General features: G+C 43.8%; 1 protein-coding gene across 6 annotated transcripts in view; it reads left to right on the forward strand.

The window, feature by feature from the left end:
* The first annotated feature begins 6 nt into the window (after positions 1 to 6).
* AFF2 (AF4/FMR2 family member 2) overlaps positions 7 to 24,431 on the forward strand; it is a 444,617-nt gene continuing 420,192 nt past the window's right edge. For all 6 annotated transcript variants that reach the window (XM_034648984.1, XM_034648986.1, XM_034648985.1 and 3 more), the window contains exon 1: positions 7 to 56. In XM_034648984.1, the coding sequence (XP_034504875.1) occupies positions 10 to 56 (47 nt within the window). In that variant the 5' untranslated portion in view covers positions 7 to 9. The remainder of the gene's footprint in view (positions 57 to 24,431) is intronic.

Genomic DNA, 24,431 nt, shown 5'->3' on the forward strand with positions numbered 1-24,431 from the left:
CCGGCCGCTATGGATCTATTCGACTTTTTCAGGGACTGGGACTTGGAGCAGCAGTGGTAGGTGTTGAATTTTGCCTTCTCCTTGCTACGCAGGTTCCCCCCGGCTGGGGCTGGGCTTTTCGCCTTTGTTAAGAGGAGCCGGGGCTGTGGTGGGGGCGCCCCATACGCCCTCCCGCTTGATCTCAGCCACCTCTGGCCCCGCCGCCGCGACTCCTCGGTCGGGTGCCCGGGTGGTGGCGGGGGAGAGGTGCGGGCAGAGGGTGGGATGAGGGCCCCGAAAGCGTCGCTTGGCACTCCAAGTCCAAAGAGTTGCCTTTGGCCCAAATCGGAGCCGGTGCCGCCTGCGGGCTGAGCCGCTCCACCTCCGCGGGGATTTTCTCTGCGCACCGCTGGCTCGGCCGGTCTCCCGGCGCACCGGATCCTGCCCGCCCAAAACGCTTCAACTTTCCAGGTGTCCAGCGCCGGCGGCCGGCCGCGAGGACAGGCGGCGGCAAGGTGCCGCCGGCCTCCCTCCGCTTCCTCTGCGGCCACCTCCCCCGCCGCCGCCGCCACCGCCACCTCCTTCCCCGCGCCGCGCGCACACCTTCCCTTCCACTCGCTCAGCCCAAGTTCCCGGCTCCTGGGTGCCTGGTGCCTTCGGGGGCCACCAAGTGGGGGACCCCGCGTCCGGGCCGACTTCGGCGTTGGCTTTCCAGACTGAGGGTTTTCGAAGTTGGCCCCCCGAAGTAGGCTGCCCCGAAGTCTATGCACATTTAATTACCGGCTGGACCCCTGTCCGCCCCCACTGGGAGGCAGCCGCAGATTTGTGTAATGGGCACCCAGCTCGGATTCAAAGCTTTAGTCAGCTTTTCCCAAAATACCGTAAACTTGTCGCTGAGAGCATTTTGAAAGATGGTGCAAAGGTGACTGGGGAGCCTGAAAGTTGCTGCATGCTGTGCGCGCGCGCGTGCATAAATAGTGATATACATATCTATTAACTTTTTTAAAAACTCCATCTTCTGCCTCTTGCGTTATTACTGCTAATCCGTCACAACATTTTAACATATCAATTGCCCCCTCCCTACAGCCCGCGGAATGGAGGGGGATGCGGCTGCAGCGGTTTAGAATTGCATCCTTGGTTATAGCCTTTTTAAGTGTAGTTAGGATAATCTAGGATACCGACCGATTGTGCGAAATCTTCTGCAATGTTAAACTGCTAGCAGCCATTGGCTATGAATGCTGTGTATTTTTACAAGGATTTCCCTTGCTGATGTGATATTTTAGGCAATTTCCTTCTTTAGAAAAGGGTCATACTCTTAGCCAATAGCTTCATTATGCCAATCGTGACTCCTTTAGTTGCAAATTCAAGATAATCAGAACTTAAATACATTTTATTTTACAGCAATTCTGGGTAAATCCTTGAAGCCACAAATTTACGCTGTATCAGTATTAATCTGTAAGGCATTTTTGATACCACGCAGGGTTTTATCAGCCCTGAAGAAAAACATTATGTTACGATTTTTAATAACCATGCTGTTATTTAAACGTAAAGATCACAATAAAATTACTCCTCAGTTAAATAATATGTTCCTGCACACAGCCTTTACTCTGCTTCACCAATTTATTTTGCAGGCAACTGATAACCACAGCATTACTATTTGCATACGATTTGCCTAAGATATGGTGTGGGTAACGTCATTAATTTAACAGACATTGTTGTAATTGATTTCATGGGTGTAGTTCAAATGTTAAACATATCTGGGGGATTAGGTTTTTAAAAACATGTTTATTATATTATTTTAACTTCAGTTTAATCTTAGAAACATACAGTTGTATATTTAAAGGGGATGGGCTCTTGTGATTTCTTTTTCAGAAAGACTCGTTCCCCCGCCTCCCATTTGGGGACTAATTTTTCTTTTATTAAGGAAAATCCAAACCTTATTTCCTCCAGTTCTGTAACTGCCACACCAGTTAAGAAACATGTAGACTTGGACACTCTGTGGATCTGATGTGAAATATGGATGAATTAATGTAACACATCTGCATAAATAAGCCGGCCTTTTCCCTCTGTGCACATGTTCCAGGAAAATTTCTCCTTCTTACTGTGTGATTGTGAGGGGCAAACTTCTTTATGAATCTGTGTGTAGACATTTGTAATGAGGTTTGTGCATCTGTTTTGACACTCCCCCCCCCGAAAAAAAGGGAACATAAATGTGACAATAGTGGAGGAACTAAAAAGCTTGATAGTGCCTTGAATGGAAATCTGTACCTTTCCAAACTCTGTGGACATCTAGAGCATGCCAATTACATGTTCATTACATGTTCACTTCCCCTCCTGGGGAGTAAGTAGCTGCTTAGAGGGCTGGCATCCATTCCAGGCCCCCCCACAGGAGGTCCAAGGAGGAAAAAGGGGCCAGCCAAGTTAAGGGTCTCATTTACATTGGATCTTTTCTCAACATTCACTTGTGGAACAGAAAACTCTGAGCTATGTCTACGCAACCCTAGACGTCTGACGACAAATGGATCAGGCCAGCTAAAAAACAAACTCATTTACCTAGACTTAATGAAGGAAGACTTTACATACACAGGCATATGTGTTATTTGCAAACACTCTACTACAGTAAACAAAAAGTACAGGCCCATTTATAAACACACATTTGTCAGGATGAATGCAAATGGGAAGGATGGGGCACAAATGACAACGCTGCAGTGTGCTTCCATGCTGGGTCTGGGAGCACTCAATGCCTAAAGGAACATACCTCTGGATTTCACGAACTGCACAAGTATCTTAATGGGTCATGCTCTGGACTCAATGAAAGGGCCAAAGCATAAGTTCTTTAAGATTCTTGGATGAATGATCAATGTTCACCTGAGTATGAATTTAATATGAACCACTCTGTGAAAGACACCATTGCTCTTAAAAGAAAATGAAAGAAGATAAAGAAAAAAATGAAACGTAATTGTTTAAATCATTCTATAGATTTTCCTGTGGTAACCCAGTAAATGAGTTCTTGAGGTGTCTGGAGATCCTGGGGCTAGATTTAGGCTTGTTTACCACCAGTGGGGATGTCATTAATCCCCATTTAAGAGGGTATAAAAGCAAAATCAGAGGGCCTACCAAAGTGTACAGCCTGTCAGTCCTCTGAGCACCGCCCCCCCGTATTGATTAGGTATTGCTTTGTGACAGGCCACGGTCCTTTGTGGGGATGCTATATTCTTTTCATTATTAAAAGAAAAAGCAAGAAGGAGGGACAGACAGATGCAGAAAGGGACACATCTTTAAACATAAAACATGAAAAGAAAACCATCATGACAGCAAAATCAAACTGTGAAAAAGTCTAGTGAAAATGGTGGCGAAGCAGTGGTCACTGCGAAGGCGGGCAGCGATCGTTTGTAGTTTCGAAGTGATGTCTCACAAGTAGCCTCATTAGAGGCGAGCTTGCACACGGGCAGTTACACAGGAAGAGACTTAAACTCACTAAACTGTTATATAAATAGAAAGTTCAAAGGTCTGCGTGGGGCTGTCAAGGCTGGGAAGGGGCCATGTGCAGGCCGGGCTTCTTCTCCTGGGGGGCGGGGGGGGGGGGGGGGGGGAGGGAGCCCCTGGGGCCTGCCCCAGCAGCCCCTGCTTTCCCCAGTTGGCCTGGACCTCGCGGGGGAGGGGGAGACCCTGCTCTCCAGACAAAAGTGAACTGTTTCAGATGCAGCCAGGCATGGCCGCCCGCGCCCGCTCCCTGCGCACAGGTCTTGCGAGGCCTCTGTAGCCGCGGTCGTGCGCCAGAGCGGCACAGACCTGGTTATGGATGGAAAGGTGCGGGGGAGAGAGAGCGAGAACACAACGGGCGCCAGCCTTGGGGTAGGGTAGCAGGAATGTGGACGCTGCAGGGCAGCTTTGGGTTTTGACTAAGGCCTACAGGTTGCCAGGATTTCTTATTCTCTACCTGGATCCATTTCTCTTTCCCCCTTTCCCTCTGTTTGTCTTCCATTAGAAGGATGACTGTCTGTGATCTGTTCTCTTTGCTCCTATAGCATGCATTCATTCAGCAAACGATTTGGGGTTGAGTCTCTTAAGGGAGTGTCTGGGGAGGCTAGACGGGAGGTGGTGAAATTAGCTAGTGTGAGAAGGTCTCCTCTACAACCCCCCCCCTGCAGACCCCCCCCAAGAATAAAAGCTATCTCTGTAAATCTCAAAAAGGCACATCTATTGGACAAGAAAGAAAATGATCTTATGTTAGAAATCAGTTTAATGATACATGAATTGTTTTGCTAATGATTCAGTCAAGCATTTAACAACTCTAAAATATACAAATCAAGATTGAAAATGACTGCCTCAAAAATGAATCTGTCATTATAGACATAAACGAGATTCCAAACATTTAAGCATTTTGTAGATGGATAAAAATTATATTGTATTTAAACATGCTAATTATTGTTGAATAGAAATGGCTTTAATGTGCTGAACCTTTATCTCATGCCCATTATTCTTAGCTAAGATTATTTCTTGCATGCAAAATTTGTACACACTTAACATAATTTCAAAATCATAAAGGTCCAGTAAAATGGCCATCTCTGGAACCATCTAGAAGTTGTAGCCCTGTGAGCTTGTAGCTCATACCTCAGAAAGTGAAACTGCTACATACTTGATTAGCCTGTCATGTAGACAAAACAATTGGTACAGTGACAACATTTTTCACTTTTAATTTTGTCTTTTTCTGATTGTTGTGGGATAAAGAAAGAGAGATTTTAAGAACTTGTTTACTGATAACGGGAAGGAATGTGTTGCTGATTAAAGAACTTGAGACCACAACTTGAGGAAACCTTTTAAACAGTGTGTGTGTGTGCATGTGTGTGTTTCACCTGTGCATTCTAGAACTCATCGCCACCATTGCTACTGTTATTTGAGTATTTACGCTGTGCCCCAGGCATCACCGAGTGCTTTAAATAGTCAATCTCATTTTATCCTTCAGACATCTTTATGAGACAGGACCTGTTAGGATCTCTGTTTTACAGATGAAGTAATGGAATCACTAGCATCGGTGATACAGTCCAGGTTTTACCTGAGATGCAGTTGACCCCAGAGCCTGCACCATTGACAACTGACATTTTGTCTGAGCCTTTGCAACATGTGGAATACTTTCCCATATGTCACCTCATTTGGTCCTTGTAAATTAGGATGTGCGGGTGTTATTCCCATTTTACAGATGAGCAAACAGCCCTAGAGGGGTTGTTTGACTCACTTAAGTTCACACAAACTGGTTCGTAGTAGAGTTAGGTCAGAAATCCACATCTCCCAGTTTCCGGGTCAGGTGCCTTTCCCCAAAACCTCATTGCCTGTTATTTATTGTTATTGTATGTGTCTGAGCACTTAGCTCTCACTGAAACAAATGGATTGGATTGTGTATATCATACTTGTGTAAAAAAAAATCTGTGGAATTAGCATGTAATTTACTAGCCATGGAACTCTGCTTTTTTTTCATTTAAATAAGAAAGAACAGTTTGTGTACTGATATAATCTCTCAGCACTTCTTTGGTGGATGCCCCTTTAATGAAAACATGTGAATGGTAAATCATATATATATATAAAACTTGAGTTTTGCCTCTTTTATATATATAAAATACATAAGGATATATATATATATGTATCTCCTTGGGAACTGTCCATTTAAATTTGAATGCCTTAATTTTGAAGATTTGATACTTGAACATAAAGAAGACCATGGGATATTTGGTTTTCTGGAGCCTCAAAGCTGGGAACCCGAGGTGGATAATATTTCTTTCCAAGCTTTGTAACTTACCACATCTGTTGTTTGATTTGATCCTCACAATAACCTTGTGGGTTTGTCAGGACCGATATTATTAGCTGCATTTTATAGATGAAAAAACTGAAGTTCAGGGAGGTTAAATGACTTGCCTAAGTTTACACAGTAAGTGGATGGTCTTAGGATTTGTGTTTATTGCTCTTTTCACTGCGTTACTGCTGTTGCATTAAGTCGTTTATGTTTAAATATCCACACTGCTTCCCAGGGAATGGTGTATCACCCTCTTGCATCATCTAGCACAGTGCCTTGCCCATTACAGGTGCTCAGTGAACATCTGTTGATTGATGTTAGAGCCCATCAGCTCAGAGGGCCCTATGCAAATGCTTGTATCTTTCAAAGATAGTTGCTCAGTAAATCCTGGTGATAGTACTGGCCCTCTGCCTCTTTGATAGTGTTTTAATTGTCTGTAATCTTTCTGGAGGTCTGGTCTCTTGCAGAATGTAACGAGGAAGAAAAACGATGACTAAAGAAGCTTAAGAGGAAGAGGCCAAATTAGAACCCTTGTTATTTATTGGTGTGATTGAAAAAAAAAAGTGTGAATTCACCAAGATCTGTGTAGAACTGAAAACCCCAACTTTCAAGGCAAAGAGCGTAGGAGTTAACGGACTAGTATTGTGTCTCAATCCGTACGGAGAACGTTAAAGAAGAATGTGTGACAAAAATCTGAAGGAATTGAATGGTCGGAGGTTGGGATTCCTCCAGCTTCCCTTGAGTTTCAGCCTTCATGACTTGTATTTCATCATGAGAAGGCTGTTTTTCTACTTAACTGTAGCAGATCCACGCCATAAATTATCATGACTGTTAAACAAAGGTCCAGCACTAGGTTCCTCTAATGTAAAACTTTTATGTTGCACTTTAATGAAATTTTATATGCATGTTCAAAGCAAGGCACACTTTACGCTGTGGAGAGGGCGATGCTCTGAATTGTTGAATTTATTTTAAAGTAAATCTTTTCGATGACCTTAGCTGCTAACATCCACCTACTTACTGAGCTGAGAAAAATTATCTGAGGGCTTAAATAAAATGGCATGATTTAAGCAGGGCTGACGATAGCACTACAGCTAGAATCTGATTTTGATTATGGATTGCTCGGTTTATGGAATGCCATTTTTTAAATATACCTGTGCATTTTGCTTCATTTGAGAAAGAAAATCAGTGGTGATTTAAAGTAATCTTTGATTTGGTTCTTCAATAGGCACGTGCTGGTATATGAAGGTATAAAAGGCACGCACTGGGAAAGAAGCTAAGGAAACAGGTTTGGCTTTCATTACAAACTCAAAATCACTCATCTGTTTATTTTTTCAATGTTCCTTTTGCTGGGAAAAAGGAAAAGGAAAAAAAACCCCACATTACTTCCATCCTATGAAGAATGATTCGTTTTGTTGCATTTCCAAATAAGAGTTCCCTGTATTGTCTGTCATCTTTGGTGGAAACCAGATCTCGGTAGCAGACACTGGTTCACTTGGTGGCCTTGATTAAACTATATGCCTGGACTCCGAATGTTGGCTTCCATAGGCAACATATCTCCTGGAAAGAGCATCGAAATGGTTTCTTTTTTATATAAATAAATAAGTAAAACCCTACTTTTCACGTAGTAATGCTGCAGCTTTGACAATCATTGGAGGAAGAAGTTTCTTAGGAGTCTGATGTCTTCTTGGCCTTTGGGTGTCTCGCTTGGCTCGATCAAACCAACAGGCTGGAAGGAATGTGTTCTGGAGTCAGTTAGCCTTCTGACCGTGGCAATATGTACATGACGACCTGGCTATCTAGTGACCGATGAAAAATGCATTCACAGAGGCTTTACTCCTTCTTTCGGGATGTCAGGCAACTAATTTTTTAAATAAATTAATTTTCCAAAGGGACTGGTGGTTTGCCTGCCAGGTCGGCACAGCCACGGTAACTAGATTAAATCCCAGTGTGATGGATGCATCCGAAGAAGTGCCGTGGAATCGTGGAGCGGTCTCATCAATTAGCCAGTATTTATTTGCTGGCAAAAGGCTTGGCTCTGGGGTGTAGAAATGAATCAGTCCCTCAAACCCGGTGCTTCACACCGGAGGGCCCTTCAGAATCATGTGGTCCAGATTCCTCATTGTACAGATGAGAAGACCGCGGCCTAGGATGGGGAAAATGGCTTGCCCAAGGACATACACTCAGTAAGTGACACGGCTGGGTCAGGAGGCCTCGTGCCCTGGTCCAGTGTTTGTCAACTCTATTGAGAGCTGTTTTCACTGTGTCCCTACTCTGTGCCCAGTGCTCTGCTGGGTGGACACTTTTGGTGGGGGAGGAGAAAGGAATATAAAGATGACCTCTGGCCCCACTGAGTTGACAGCAGAATGTAGAACTAGATTTGGGGAAATAGTGTGTCATGGATGGAAGTGAAATAGGAATTCAGGAAGAGTGAGAATGTGAGCTAGAGTAAAAAAAAAAAGTGGTCGTCATCGAGGCCCGTGAAAATCTTTGAGTACCATTAGCACAGGCCAGATGGAAAGCCAGAAATTTGGATTGTTCAGAGGACCAGGAGCAGCAAACACTCAATATTAAACAATGACTTTGGACCCTGAGTTCTCTGGTTTGACAGTAGCTTGCATTCATCACAGGATGACTGAAGTTATGTTTTGCCACGTGGATGGAGGGTTCTCAGTAACACTGACCACCACTTGCTGGGGGGACAACCACAGAACTCTTGACAACGATTTTGACTGTCTGAATTATGGAAGTATTTATGCAAACATTCTTCAAGTAAATACCAAACGAAAATTTGTTTTCCTGAATCCGTTGAAACAAATGTTTGTAAATTGGCACAATTGCCAACAAAATAGCTGTTTTCAAAAGAAGCGTGTATTGCGGCTCTTGAGATATACCCAAATCTATCTCATCTTTTGTTCTTTCTCCTTTTTTTTAATGATTTTTTATTATATTATGTTAGTCACCATACAGTACATCCCCAGATTCCGATGCAAAGTTCGATGCTTCATTAGTTGCGTATAACACCCAGTGCACCATGCAATACGTGCCCTCCTTATCTTTCTCCTTTTTAAACAAATAATGAACTCATTTTTCTGGAAGGTACGTACCGATATTTTGACTTCTGCCTTTCCTTTCCCTGAAGAGTGAGTTGGTGCCTTGGCAATCTAATTAGAGTTTAGATCTCTGTTTATGATTAGTTGTTTGGCCATCAAATAATTCTTTGGCTATCTCTTCCTTCAAATCTCAGCTGTGTCTCTCTGGGAAGCCACTAGCTGTCATCCTCCTCCCTCCTCTGCCCACCAGACTCACATCCTCCTCAGTGCTGCGTACCAACTTGTGACGTATCTGAATTGTTTTGAGGGACGGGAACACGTGTTTTATCTCTGTATTCCTAGTGTCTGATCCATTTGGAGTGCAGCATCATTCATCCAGTTGATTCATTCAGGCACTGTGCTAGGTCTCAAAATATGAAGTGTGGGTGGGAAGCCATAGTAATTAAAATCAAAGTGAAAATGATAAGTAAAGCTAACATTTCCTGGGTGACAGGCTCCGGTTTGTGTTATCTGATTTCCCAGTTTTACGGGGCGGGGAGACTGGGACATAGGGGTTCAGCGACTTGTCCAAGGTCACATAGGTGGTATGTTGCAGCTGAAATGAATGCACAGGCAACAGGAATCCTTGGCTTCTCTGCTAATCCCTGACAATAGCCTGAGAGAGAGGCTAGGAAGTGGCAAACTCTGCGTGTTGAGGCCTTTGTCATGCAACTTTGGTATTTACAAATCCGGTTTGGTTTGAGACCTTAGCCAAATAGGAGATGTAAGTGACTTGATATTGACAGCAAGAGACTGCAAGGTTCCGCTCCTCTTGGATGTGAGCAACAGATGAGGTATCTGGCAGGGAACCACACTGATCTGTAAACTTGGACTTAATTCAGACTTGACAAGAACAGGAGCTTGAGGAGGGTGGGTGTTTTGTTTGGTTTTGTTATATTCACTCATGCATCGGCTGTGCTTAGAACCTTGTCTGACGCACAGTAGGTGCTCAGTTAAGTTTTGCCGAATAAATAAATGGGTCGATCTACAAGAACGGCTTCATGCTTTCTGTGGTTGAATTTCTGCAGAGATAGTTCAGAGGTGTAAGAAGGAGGTCTAAGAGAAGAGCTGAACTCGCAGTGGTCAGACCGGTAGGTACAGATAGATGGATACATTCTTGAAATGGCATGCTTATTAACATTTTATAAATTAAATGCTCTATATGTGCATCTTGCTTGCCAGGAATCCTGTGGGGGAATTCTTTACTGATGGGAATAATCCCTCCCAAACAGCCCTGAGCTTATCAGGTTTGTGATTTTAGATTTTTACATATAGCATTTTCCCCCATACGTTATGCCTACATTTAGTATCTACAGTAATGCCGTGAGGGTAATTATGCCGACTTAAAAAAAAAAAAGATGTCTTAATTTATGGCCATCATTAGATGAGGCTTTTGTCTAGTACCAAGTGGGGAGGGGGGAAGCACACACCTTCAACTTTTGTGAGCCAGACGCCTTGTTTGTTTATTTTGTCTTTTTTCTTCTTTTTGAAAAAAAAATAGTTCCTGCTTTGGAGGCTAACCTAGGATTTGGGCTTTCCTAACATATATTTTTAGACTGAACACATTTTCTATTTAAGCCTCTGGAGGATTCAGATTTCAGTTTCGTCCCAAGGATGTGCAGAAAAGGTTCCATATGTTCCGTAAGATGGTTCGATAGTCGAGGTAAGAGAACCAGCATTTGCAGAGCATCGTGTCGCGTGCTTTACACACAGGACCTCGTTGAACAGAGTTGGATGGGTGGTGAGGAGCGTCTTTTCTTGTGTCTGTCGGACGTCTGTGTGTCTTCTTTGGAGAAATGTCTGTTCATGTCTTCTGCCCATTTTTTTTTCATTGGATTATTTGTTTTGGGGGTGTTGAGTTTGGTAAGTTCTTTGTATATTTTGGATACTAGCCCTTTATCAGATATGTCATTTGCAAGTGTCCATCGATTGATGAATGGATAAAGAAGATGGACTATTACCGAGCCACCAAAATGAAAATAAGCAAAGGGAGAAGAGAGAGAGAGAGAGAGAAATTAAGAAACAGACTCCTAACTACAAAGAACAAACTGTTGGTTACCAGAGGGGAGAGGGTGGTGGGATGGGGGAAACAGATGATGGGGATTAAAAAGTACACTTATTCTGATGAGCACTGAGTCACGTATGGAAGTGTTAAACAACTGTGTTGTACACCTGAAACTCATACAACACTATATGTAACCCACTGGAATTAAAATTGAAAACAAAAAAATAGTTTGATGAGCAACTTCAAAGTATTAAAAATAGTCTTGGAAAAAAAACCCCTCCAAACGTTTTTATTGTTTTCCCAGTGCAAAATTAAAGGTGACAAAATGCACATGAAGGAAGACAGACAGATGAAAGGTGATGAAAAAATCTGGGACATCTTAGTGCAGGTAAAATACCCAAGTAGTTCAATTAATCAGATATTAAGATACATACTGGGAGGAAAGACAGTAGGTACTTATGGTCTTTAATAAATTAGGTCTCATACTCAGAAATGAAACATACCTGAGTATTAAAGATCCAGGAGAAGTGCAAGAGCCACAAGGGACCTTTATTAAAAGATTCATTTATTTACTTTAGTGATAGAGTGCAGGGGGGAGGGGCAGAGGGAGAGAGAAACTCAAGGAGACTCTGCACTGAGCACGGAGCCCGACGCGGGGCTCCATCCCACAACCTTGAGATCATGGCCTGAGCCCAAACCAAGAATCGGGTGGCCAACCGACTGTACCACCCTGGCACGCCCGCAATGGACTTTTTAAAAAGTTAACTGTTATATATAAACTCGATCCCTTCTGCTACAATTAGTCACTTTGGCCAGTGGGTTTTGAAGTTCTGTAATAGTGCACGTGTGTTCAGACCGCAAGTGGTACAAGTTCCTATCTAGAATGATGAAGACCATCGCCTTTGGATTTTAATTAGCGTTTTACCCAGAAATTGAAAATTGGCATGAGCGGCACGTTTCTACCATTCAGGCTTTTGTAAACAATCGCAGTTATTCATGTATTTTGAGCCAAAAGTAGGAATTTGATGAACCTGTTTCAAGAGGCTTGAAAAGTTGAAGTGAATTCTAAATGTAGATTAGTAGCAAATGATGACAGCCAAGCCAGTATGACCTCAGTTGATTAATTTATAAGGATACTGGTCAATGATTTTAACCAACAGCTATGCATAGTAGAATCCTAATGGGATCTGTCTGTTAAAATTACATAAAGTAGGGCATTTGATTTATTTCATAATTTCTCAAAGCTCCATTTTAACTTCGTACAAATAATGCATTAGTCACCCGGGATAAATGACACATTGAATAAAGTTGTGATTTTGTCTGCTTCCCATAATCTGATTTAGTGCAAGATTACATCTGGCTTCATAGTTTATTCCTTTCCTAAACGTTTGGAGGGAGAGTGAGGCCCTTACTCCTCCTGTTTCCTATCTCATTAGATGGGACCGGACCATATAGCCCTTGTCCTGCCTCCAGTGTGTGAGGAAGGCTTTCTGATGTGGGTGTAGTATCAAGAGCTACCACAGCTAGGGGCGCCTGGGGGGCTCAGTCACTGAAGTGTCTGCCTTTGGCTCAGGTCATGATCTCAGGGTCCTAGGATCGATTAGGCTCCCTGCTCAGCGGGGAGTCTGCTTCTCCCTCTGCCCCTCCCCTGGCTCATGCGCGCTCGCTCCCTCTCCCTCTCTCTCCAATAAATAAATAAAATCTTAAAAAAAAAAAGAACTAGCACAGCTTCACTGAAGCAGATGGAAGGATTTCTAGACCACACCCCTGTTAATACATGGTGAGCCAACACATTTCAGTTTTGGTTGGTAACCAATTAGAGATTGGTTGAATTTTCAGACCTGGAATATGCATTATTACAAAGTACATTTCCTGAAAGAACACAAATCACTAAAATTCACTAAAACAAGTAAAAATATGAAAGAACACCAAGCTTCGCCTAGGCGCCTCATTCCAGCCCACCATCTCCGGTCACGCCTTTACCCTTGACCCTGGGGTTAGGGAATCTTTCCCTTGGACCGTGAATAGGGCAGTGGTTGTTCCAAGGGGGGTACATCCCTCTGAGCCATACAATGTCACCCCGCATTCAACGTCTGTGCCAAGACCTGACAACGTTTTCTACTCCGATCACTGTTATTACCATCTTTCCTTAGGTTCGTTGCCTTACTGGAGGGTGGGAAGGTGAGTCTGTCCAACAGGAAAGCTTTGAAATCTATTCGGCCTGCAGTTGCATAAAAAAATCAGAAGAAAGGAGGGGTTTTACGTTCATGGCTGACTGGAAATATGTGGGCTTATATTTTTAAGAGGTAAAAAATACGATTAGTAGAAAGTTCATAGAACTTCATGGACATCAAATAACTCTTAAAAACAGGTAAATGATGAAGTATGGGGTAAGTTTCCCTAAATTGAACATAATCATAAAAATTCAGGGAAAAGCAATATATTCTGCAAAATTTATGAGTTTCTGGCGGGGGGAGAGTTTGCAAGGCTTGACAGCCCCCAGTGCATCTGGCCCTGGCACATTCCTGTTTGTAATGAGAACCTTACGAGGTTCTGGGCCTGCTCCCCAGGGGGTATCATAAATGATTTGCAAGTCAGAAACTTCATGGCTCATGGCATTTCTCAGAGATGTTTTAGTTAAGCTGCCTCACTCAGATACAGGGGCAGAAGTTGGGAAGAGTCCACTCATAAATCTTCACTGAGCTTTAATTATTTCTTTGCTATTGTTCATAGGAATTAGAAAGGGGAAGACCTAACTGAATGAATATACCCACCTGACTTCACAGAAATGGTCCAGGTTCTTGGGGTTAATGTGACTTTCATTATTTCATAGGCACCCATTTTTTTTTTAACAACAACAACAACAACCAGAAAACCACAGAAGTGTGAATACCAGTAACGAAAAGTTGAACAGAGACAGAAAAAGAAGGAAAAGTACAATGCCAAAGTTACGGCCATTTTTCCAGGTGTTTTCTTCTGTCTTATCTTTCCTTTTATTCCCCACGTGCTGTGCAAGGTTGGAATTGACCACAGCCTCACTTGTGTAGGATGAGTGGGCTCGCCTGGCCGGGAGGTCATGCAACAGACATTTGTGAATTCATTGGATCTCCTGAATGTAATTGTGATGTTACTTTATCATCAAGAGATGGGCCTTTATTCCAACCCCAATGCTGCCTCTTGCGGGGGGGGGGGATTGGTGGGGAGAAAAGTTCAAGTTGAATTGGCCTGTGTAACACTGACCCTTGAACGTACTCCTCCCCTGGGAATTCTGGCCCCTCTCTTTGTGTGCTTGGAGCTCAGCAGCCTTTGAGAGAAGCCTGATGTTGCTTTGAACTACACCACCCTTGCAGGGGCAGGGGGGCACCTGGCTGGCTCCGTTGGTAGAACACATGACTCTTGATCTCAGGGTTGCGAGTTCGAGCCCCATGTTGGGTGTACAGATTACTTAAAAAAGAACTGCACAACCCTCTGTCCTCTTTCCCTTACCTGTTGTCACCATCTTTCGAATTCCTGACATTTATTCCTCCAAACAGCTTAATTGTCCCAGTTTTCTTTGCGTCCTTGGCTAAGTCTAATAGCGTTTAGAAAAAGACAGCTTGAGCATTGCTGTCCTTTTCATTGTCTTCCTTTTAATCATATCTGTTACATCTGATCAATTTTCAGACTTGTTTACCCTGTATTAGTGAGCTGGGATACTTACAGCCGTGTTTTGAAAGGGGAAAAACAACACTGCTTTCTGGGAGTCATTTAACTAATTTCTCCTAAGGACTGTGTGTGCATTTTACGAGAGAAATGTTTAAAAGGTTGTAGTGAATGAGGCGGCTACCTGGAAGACTGAAGAGACTAGACAAAATCAAACTTTTTTTAAAGGGAAAAAAGCAGTTTTTCCCCTTCATAAGTTTATTTTGAAAGGGTGATCGAGAAACCACTCTGTTTCCTCCCTGGGAAAAACAGGGGAAATGACATCTTGCCAAGTGTTTCAGTGAATTCCAAACTGCAGGTCCCAAACTACTGCGGCCCATAGAGATTTAGGCCCCACCAGCTTGAAGCAAGGAAGAAAGCCTCTTTTATGTAAGTTCTCAAATTATTTGACCTTCATCTTCAACGAAATGGAAAGATGCTGAAATGCCGGCCATTTTGCTTTGGCCACTCAAGCCACACTTATTTCTGTTTCGGGTGTCTAACAGTGAGACTGAATTTTCATGAACAGACAATGGATGAGGGAGGCTTCCCAGCATCAGTCCTCTTGACAGGAGAATTCAGGCTCTCTGTGAGCCACGTTTCTTTTTTTTTTCCATAATGATACTCTCCCATTTAAAAACTGAAATGTAAAAATCATAAAAGCTATAAAAATATAAAAAGAAATAGGATCAATTTTCATGGATCAATCTGAGCTCCTTTTAGTGGTGTGTAGGTAACATGAGAAACGCAGACACTGGCTTGATTCTCACGAAATGCGAGATCGTGAAGAGCAGTTGCGGTGTTTGAACTTCAGGCTGGCCGAGGTCTTTAAGGGGTTTAGAGCTGGGCCAACTCTGGGACAGTGCCGAAGCCCTTTCCTCAATCTCTCTGCCAGTGGGTACCCAGCTTCTGCCAGTCCAAAAAAAAAAAATTGGAGGAGAAAGAAAATACCTCTCGAGGCAGCTAATTCCCTTCTATGTGGGCAGCTCTGATACGAAAGGGGCCTCTCTAGAGAACACACAGAATAAATACCATCTCTTCGGTTTGCCTGAGCCCTTCCTGGGTCTGAAGACAGCCCTCCCTTGTTCACTGTGTTCTCATTTCTCAGGGCGAAACGCCCCAGCCTGTGGATAATTGCTTCGAGAGACTCAGGGCGACTCTGCCTTGCAGTGTGGGTGGGAGGTGGCTGTGCCCCGAAGGCTCTTGTCCCATTTCTGGGGTGGCCTAGAGAGGCAGAGGCCTCTCCGCCCTGTCCATAGAAACTTTTTCCAGAAGTTGGGGTGATGAGCAGATCCTCAGCGGCCCTTGCTCAGGCTTACTTCCCTCTGGCTAGCTTCGCCTTTAATTTCCCCAATATGGGAATCCCAAAGGATCGAAGGACGAACAGGAACTTTTCCAGAAGGAATCAAAGAGCTAATGTTGAACACGGGTGCCTCCGGGGAAACTGCGTATCTCTCACCATGGCCACACTGGCCCACGCTTGGCAGGTGCAGGGGCCTCGGGATTGAGCAGTTACTGCACACCGTAGACTCCCCTGGCCGCTTCTAAGCATGAACTTGGTGAAGCCTTCCAGTAACCCCGTGAGGTAGTGGGCACGTTTACCACTGACGTTTGTACAGTGCGGAGATTGCGGCCAGACAGGCGAAGTCATCCGCTCCAGGTCATATAGGTCGGCGTGGTGGCCGATTCGAACCCAGACCCTGTAACCCTGCTCTGTAACACAGGTCCTCAGACATGAGTCTTGAGGTGTCGCTCCACAGTGGCCAGCTCTGAACAAGCCACTAGTTGGGTGGTGGGAAAAGCCCCTCTTCTTCTTGCTGTGACCCTCACTTCGCCTCACAAGATGAGGAACGGGATCCGAAGAGCATTCCGCTGTGGTGCTATACCCTTGACTTTTCCCGTTCTCCTTGTGCTATGTACTGACACCCAGCCTTTGTGGTATATGAAATCCTAAGTGTGTCGTCTTCTGAAATGGGGAATAGACTTTCATTCATTCCTTCATTTGTTAAACATGTCATGGGTGTCTCCCACTGGCCAGGCACTGGGGATGTCATGGTGGCCACTGTAGAAATGGCCCCTGGAGTCCAACCATTAAATGCTCGAAGTAGGAGGAGAGTTGGACAGATGTTCCATCTGAAGATCCTTTCAGCCGCAGGGACCCCGGCCCTCTTGAAGATGACAAAAACAGATACCCCTTGACCAGTCCTGCTCAGCCTGCCCTGGTTGATGCACGCTGGAGATTTATGTGAAGGAGGCGAGCATGAGAGAGAGGATTTGGCTGGAGCCACATTTCCAAAGGCACTGATCTGAAAGGGCTTGAGTCATCAGTCATTCGTTGAAACGTAGGGCACGGGGCATCTGGCTTTCTTTGTGGCTGCCAGGAGGCGAGGCTGACCCAGCGCCTCCTTGAACAGTTTCTTCGGGGTCTCATTATTTCCACCTGTTGCACGGAAGGATCTTAAATCACAATCTAGCCTCTCTGACATGGCACTTCGTTGTTGATTTCCGCAGACTTTCTGTCAGTAGTCAACAAACCACATCCTAAACTGCGCGATTGGCGAGTTCACTGTGAAGCCCTGACTTCAGCCCTACAGTATAGATTCTTTGCGCCAAAAGGAATTTAAATTATAAAACAATTTTTCATACCTCATTGTCACTGCTATTAGTGGGGCATCTTAAGATGAATAATTTCTTGCTACCCAGCGCTTTTTTAAAAATAAATACTTAGTGTAGAACGCCGACTTAGAGAGTCGACCTGGGGCCTTAGCTTAGGAAGGAGCCTTTAGATTCCATTTCGTTTTGGTCTAGTCTTGGCGCTAGAGTATGAATTCTGCTAAGAAGACCGAACACAGCCAGCTGTTTTCTTCCAGGGAGTCACCTTGACCATCATGCGGGTGATGACAGCCTTTGTGTTGAGAAGTGTAACGTGTGTAGTAGGACTGTGCTGCTTCGTTGGCATGACCACCTCTTCTGCCAGAAAGTTACACGTGACTATGGGTCATTTACCGTGTGTCAGGCGAAACCTTTATAAGCCAGGGTCCTCTGTGCTCTGCCCTCAGCAGTGACCCCACAGATGACCGACCTTTGATGGGGACAGGAAGGAGTGGTGTGTGGTGCTTGGTCACTTTCCACTTGAGTGAAGCTTAGTTTGCGGAGTTTCAGGTAGGGGAGTGAGTATGTCTTGTGTTTAACCTAAGACCGGTTGACCCTTATGAGGAATGTTGTAGAGGGGATTCCAGCAGTAGATAAGGTTGAACTAGATGACCTTTGAGGTTGTTTCAACTGCTGAGTTTTTATGATGCTTGCAAATCCCTTAGGAGAAAAGCTGTGGTATAGGGCACTGGCTTTGAATCTCAGGCTTGAAATTGTCAGAAAATAATGCCCCGGTCAAATCACACTACATTCACTTTACATTTTAGAAATATGTGGCTTACAGTATTTTGCTTGATTTGTGGTGGGGGGTGAGTGGGAGGGACTATGGCGAGAGGGAGAATAGGAAGATTACCGTAACATCAAATGTAGCAGACCATGAAAATAGCATCAACACCCCAAACCTTAAATTAAAAAAAATTTAAAGGATGAAGAATCCTTTAAATCCTGAAAAACTTTGCCTCATTTGTGAGCTCATAAAATGGAGCCTATTAATTACTGTTGCCGCCCATTGGCATTTAAATGATGCCTTTATCTAGAGACTGGGAAGCTGTCCGCTGGGCTCCCACACCTCTTCCTTCTTGCCCTCCTGACTCGGCCCGTGCCTTACTCCATTTGATTATTGACCTGCTTGTTACAGAAGCGGTTTCGCTCTTCTCAGGGTCAGGAGGGAGCTGCTAACAGCCTCAGAATGGAGAATGTATATTTACCTCCCTCGTACCCATTCACTTTCTGTGTGTTTTCAAAATCAAACCCAAGCGTCTTACTCTTCTTTGTTCCATAACACCATGGAATAAATATCACAGTCTTGAGTCACATTCTTAACGAAATCACTTGCAGCGGTTCCTAGTTCAGTTTGGTTTGTAGTCGATGTCTCCCACTCGTGTAGACATGACCATAATACGAAGCGAAGGGAACTACCAATTAAAAAAAAATAAATGAGAACGAGAGCTTAAAAACTCAGGGAGGAATTTGAACGGCCCCTTGTGTCTATGCACGAGGGCACGTACCATGCATGTGGCATCAGTTAATGCCAGCAGGATGGGCTCTTCAAAGACATGAGGAAGTTAATAATAATGTTCACCTGTGTGCCTATAGTGTGTGCTCACACACACGTGTGTATGTGCATATATGTACACCCGCGTGCATACACAAGTTAGCCGTAGATTCTAGGCTTTTGTGAAACCTAAACTCTTAAGATATATGGTCCTGATACGCTTTCCCTCCTCCCTCCCCATATATACAAACAACCTGTCTTACTCTGTTAGCCTTTGTGTTTGGTTGAGGGCTGTTTTGTCTAAACAACTTATGTCATTATTTTCTTTTAAACACTCTTTCTTTTAAAAACAATAAAATCATCAATGCCAGCTGCCCCAAACACTTGTGCATTTCGGGGGAAAAAAACGATATAAAACCAGCTTACATCTGAGACGCTTCAAAGGGGGAACTTTGTCCAGCATTTTCAAACGTATAAAATCTCTTTATGTCCAGGCTGCATTCTGGGTCTGCTGCTTGTCGAGAGCTATTTTCAAGTGTTTTTGGATCCAGGGAAACCCCAAATGCATGTTGCCCCACGCCCTTTGCCCCTCTTTAGTTTTGAGACCCCTGTGTATTTGGAAGGAAATGTAATCCATATGTTTCTGATTCATTTACACTCAACTCTTCAAAATGTTGTTTTGTAAGAGCCATTGGATATTTTGAGAAGCTTTTGTGCCTTCTTTAAAATAAGCTTTTGAAAACCTTCCCCACCACCCCCACGTCCCCCAAGAAAGGCGTGTTTTGCCGAGGGTAAGCAAACCGAAATGGCCCACAGCTCTGGAGTCCTTGGCCACAGTGTGCCAGGGGGCTCCAGGGTCAGGCACGGGGCTCCCATGTTTTCGTGTTGGGTTGATGTGCTGGTTTGGATGCGGCGGAAAGGATTTCGGAATACATTTACCCTGAACAGGGAATTGACTCCCCTTAACCGGAACTTTCATTCACCTCTTCAGAGGAGAAGGGCATTTGTCCTAATTTGCCATCGGCAATAAAATGTCTGAAAGTGGAAATAACGCCACATCTCTGCTGTAACGTGTCCTTTACTTTAGGCATTCCAGCTTTTGAAAAAATTGCGTTCGCTTCACCGGCAGTTAATTTTTGTTTTCCTATTTACTAAGCAGTGTGATATAAAACAATCAGAAATCTCTTTGATTGCTTCTGCTGGCAAACAGTGGCCCCGGGAAGAAGTGTGTATGGAAGTCGGTGTAAGCAGAGCGTGAACACAGCACACGTTGCTAAGGCGGGATGGTCAGTTAGCGGCGCACTGCCTACAATGCCCTGATGGTGAACTTTGGCCTGACGCAATTCCAGGGGAGCCTCTGACGGTGCTACTGTCACCATTCCTGCACCCTGGGACAACACAGAGGGCTAATGGCAAACCCAGGGCAGCCTCTAGTAATTACTTGAACTCAAGGTACATTCAGATAGAACTTACGGGAGTTCCGCAGCCTGGAAAGGAAACTTTTGTCTTCTTCTTCCTAAGAAGTTATCTTAAAGATGTATTTGTTTATTTGAGAGAGAGAGAGAGAGAGAGTGAGTGAGCAAGTGTGCAGGTGAGGTGGGGAAGGACAGAGGGGGAGAGGGAGAGAGAGAAACTCAAGCAAACTCCCTGCGGAGCGCCAAGCCCGACTGGGGGCTGGATCCCAGAACCCTGAGGGCACGACCTGAGCTGAAATCAAAAGCCAGCTGCTCAACTGACTGAGCCACCCAGGCGCCCCAAGTTCTCTTAAAAAAGAATATGTCTATTTCCAGGAATTAACACTGAAACATATCATATGCGATCGTTTGGGTTCTCAAGAGACCTTTCCCCTTCTATCATAAACATTAAGAAGGTCTTGGAACCAAATTTATGTATTCCATTGTGTGTGTGTGTGTGTGTGTGTGTGTAATCTCCAGGAATTTCTAAAGCTGATAATGCCAATCCTTGGATTTGTCCTGATGTGGAAGTCAGTGGCTACATGACTACCTGGGTTCTCAGTTGGGACCATGTGAAATTTCACATGAATATTTCAGGTCAGATTTGATCTGATCTTAAATACTTATTTGCTTAGCTTGTGGGTGTGTGGCTTCAGGGTGAAAAAGAGAGGTCAAATGAGTTGTGTCTGGGAGTCCTGCGGTGAGGTCAAAGAGTCATTGCTGTGTGGGGCAGGCCTCGCTCCGTCCATGGACACCACCCTGCTCTCTCCGGTTACAGTGGCTTTTTGCAGAGCGTCTGCCCCTGCCAGGTCGAAGCAGTGAGCAGGAGCAAAGAGCTTCAAGTGAAACCTTTGCCCGAATGCAAGCATCTGTCAGCGAAAGACCAGTGAGCCGGAGCCTTTCCCTTCGCGCTGGTGGCTGCACGAGATCGCACAGCTGGCCTCCCCAGGTCCCAGTGGGTTCTGGCTTGCCTTTGGGCTCTCAAAACCTCCCCCAAAAGGTTCTAATGCAAAATAGTCAAACCATGGCTGTTATTTGCTGGCCACCTGTCCCGACCTAGAGTCTTCACTTCTCCAAGGATGGCAGGTGCACAGTGCTCTATATTTAACTTTGTGGGCTCTCACCGAGGCAGTTGACAAGGCTATGCACGCATTTGTGTGGGCTGGATGACCAGCTCTTGTCTGTGGCCCATCTGGTGATAGGGACAGTTTCACATTATGTGTATTTTTGGGAGCATTTTGTATTAAGAGGCGCGAGCAGGCTTTCTGGGCATGCACTCACTTGTTTATAGAAACAGGCACACGGTGCGTCTACAAAGCATCAGAAAAAAAAAAAAAAACAGGCTTGAAGGGAAAATTTCAGTTCCTTCCTGCTGGGGCAACATGATGCAGGGACCTTTTCAGTTTCATATTCACTGTTTTACTATTTGTTCTAGGGCTCCATTGAGTGGGACTTAAATTTTATTTTATTTATTTTTTTAATAATTTTTTATTATGTTATGTTAGTCACCATACAGTACATCCTTAGTTTTTGATGTAATGTTCCATGATTCATTGTTTGCATATAACACCCAGTGCTCCATGCAATACATGCCCTCCTTAATACCCATCACCGGCCTATCCCAATCCCCCATCCCCCTCCCGTCTGAAGCCCTCAGTTTGTTTCCCAGAGTCCATAGTCTCTCGTGGTTCATTCCCCCCTTCTGTTTACCCCCCCTCATTCTTCCCTTCCTTCTCCTACCGATCGTCCTACTATTTCTTATGTTCCATAAATGAGTGAAACCATATGATAATTGTCTTTCTCTGCTTGACTTATTTCACTTAGCATAATCTCCCCCAGTCCCATCCATGTTGCTGCAAAGGTTGGATAATCGTTCTTTCTGATGGCTGAGTAATATTCCATTGTATATATGGACCACATCTTCTTAATCCAGTCATCTGTTGAAGGGCATTTCGGCTCCGTCCACAGTTTAGCTATTGATAGAATAACATAGTTAAAATGTCTGTGCTACCCAGAGCAATCTACACTTTCAATGCCATCCCGATCAAAATACCAATGCATTTTTCAAAGAGCTGGAACAAACAGCCCTTAAGTTTGTGTGGAACCAGAAAAGGCCCTGAATCACCAAGGAATTGATGAAAAGGAAACACAAAGCTGGGGGCGTCATGTTGCCGGATTTCAAGCTATACTACAAAGCTGTGATCACCAAGACAGCATGGTACTGGCACAAAAACGGACACATAGACCAATGGAACAGAATAGAGAACCCAGAAATGGACCCTCGGCTCTTTGGGCAACTAATCTTTGACAAAGCAGGAAGAAACATCCAGTGGAAAAAAGACAGTCTCTTCAATAAATGGTGCTGGGAAAATTGGACAGCTACATGCAAAAGAATGAAACTTGACCACTCTCTCACACCATACACAAAAATAAACTCCAAATGGATGAAAGACCTCAATGTGAGACAGGAATCCATCAAAATTCTAGAGGAGAACATAGGCAACAACTTCTATGACATCGGCCAGAGCAACCTTTTTCACGACACATCTCCAAAGGCAAGAGAAATAAAAGATAAAATGAACTTATGGGACTTTATCAGGATAAAGAGCTTCTGCACAGCCAAGGAAACAGTCAAAAAAACTAAGAGACAGCCCACGGAATGGGAGAATATATTTGCAAAGGACACCACAGATAAAGGACTGGTATCCAAGATCTACAAAGAACTTCTCAAACTCAATACACGAGAAACAAATAAACAAATCATAAAATGGGCAGAAGATATGAACAGACACTTTTCCAATGAAGACATACAAATGGCTAACAGACACATGAAAAAATGTTCAAAATCATTAGCCATCAGGGAAATTCAAATCAAAGCCACATCGAGGGACTTAAATTTTAAGTGCACGTTACGTGTTTGAAAAGACTTTTAGTATACAGTTGTACGACAGTTGCTTCCACAGACTCTGGCTAGACAGCAGTGACATCACTAACCCTGTCCCAGTGTTTGCAAAAAATCCCTCAACAACCCTAGTTTACTAAGATATACCTATCTTGTTAATATGATAATGTTTATATTTTTAAAAAAGATTTTATTTATTTATTTGAGAGAGATTGTGAGAGACGGCACGGGTGGGGGGAGGAGGAGAGGGAGAGGGAGAAGCAGACTCCCCGCTGAGCAGAGAGCCCGACATGCGGCTCGATCCCAGGACCCTGGGATCATGACCTGAGCTGAAGACAGCCGCTTCACCGACTGAGCCACCAGGTGTCCCATCTTGCTTGTATTTTGATTTATTGCAACTAAAGCCTTTTGGCACATATTCATTTATAAACCATTCCAATACCTTAGTGTAGACACACACGCACAACATACACAGGCACACACATACATAAAAAGGGAAACCAAGGCACAGAGAAATCACGTGCCTTTCCTGAGGTCAGATTTTATGTTGGTGATAGCATTGAGAAATCACCCCTGAAATTGCCATTCAGCTGCAGTCACTAAAGCATTTGCTCCCTGAAGCATCTTTGTGGAATGTATATGCATATAAATCTTCATTAAGATGAACATGAGGTATTATCGTTACTGTTAATGTTAATATCTATTTTCAACATTAATAACCAGATGAGAAAAACGAGGCCAATAGATCTTGGTTCTGTATGTGATTAAAATTATTTATTTTCACTTTAAGTGAAAATGTTAAGTCAATTGCATGGTTTCCCCTGGATTTGTAATAGTGACATTGTAAAACATACACGTGCACATACACCCCATTCATGTAATTAAACCGATTCATCAAACATACTGTTGGAGAATCTCGGAAACGTGTGGGACAGAGGATTAATTAACTCAGAAGCATGTAAACTCTAAAAAGTTTGTCAGTCTATTTTTATTATACATATGCTCTTCCATGTATGATTTGTGACAGCTTAAGGACAGATGGCCAAGTGATTTACAACTCTGACTTCAATTATATACCATGTAGTTCAAGTGAAAATAGCTCTCTTGCAGCCCAAATAGAGATGTTAGCCACCATTTATAAGAAGTGTTTTGAAATTCGAATCAAAGTCGAAGCCTGCTTTGTTTGATTTCTTGAAAAAAAATTGGATCTCCTGTGCCTAAAATAATCTTCAAATATTAATCTCCATTCCTTGGGCGGTTTTAAAATTGTGCAAGTTTAAAAATGATGCTTTTCTTCTCTTTTGTGTAATTCATAGCAGATATTTCAACCCTATCACCTCTCAAGAAAACCCTTGGACCCCGCTCCTCCAGATTGAGAAAGAAATG

Source organism: Ailuropoda melanoleuca, chromosome X (genome assembly GCF_002007445.2).
Source record: "Ailuropoda melanoleuca isolate Jingjing chromosome X, ASM200744v2, whole genome shotgun sequence".
Taxonomy (NCBI): domain Eukaryota; kingdom Metazoa; phylum Chordata; class Mammalia; order Carnivora; family Ursidae; genus Ailuropoda; species Ailuropoda melanoleuca.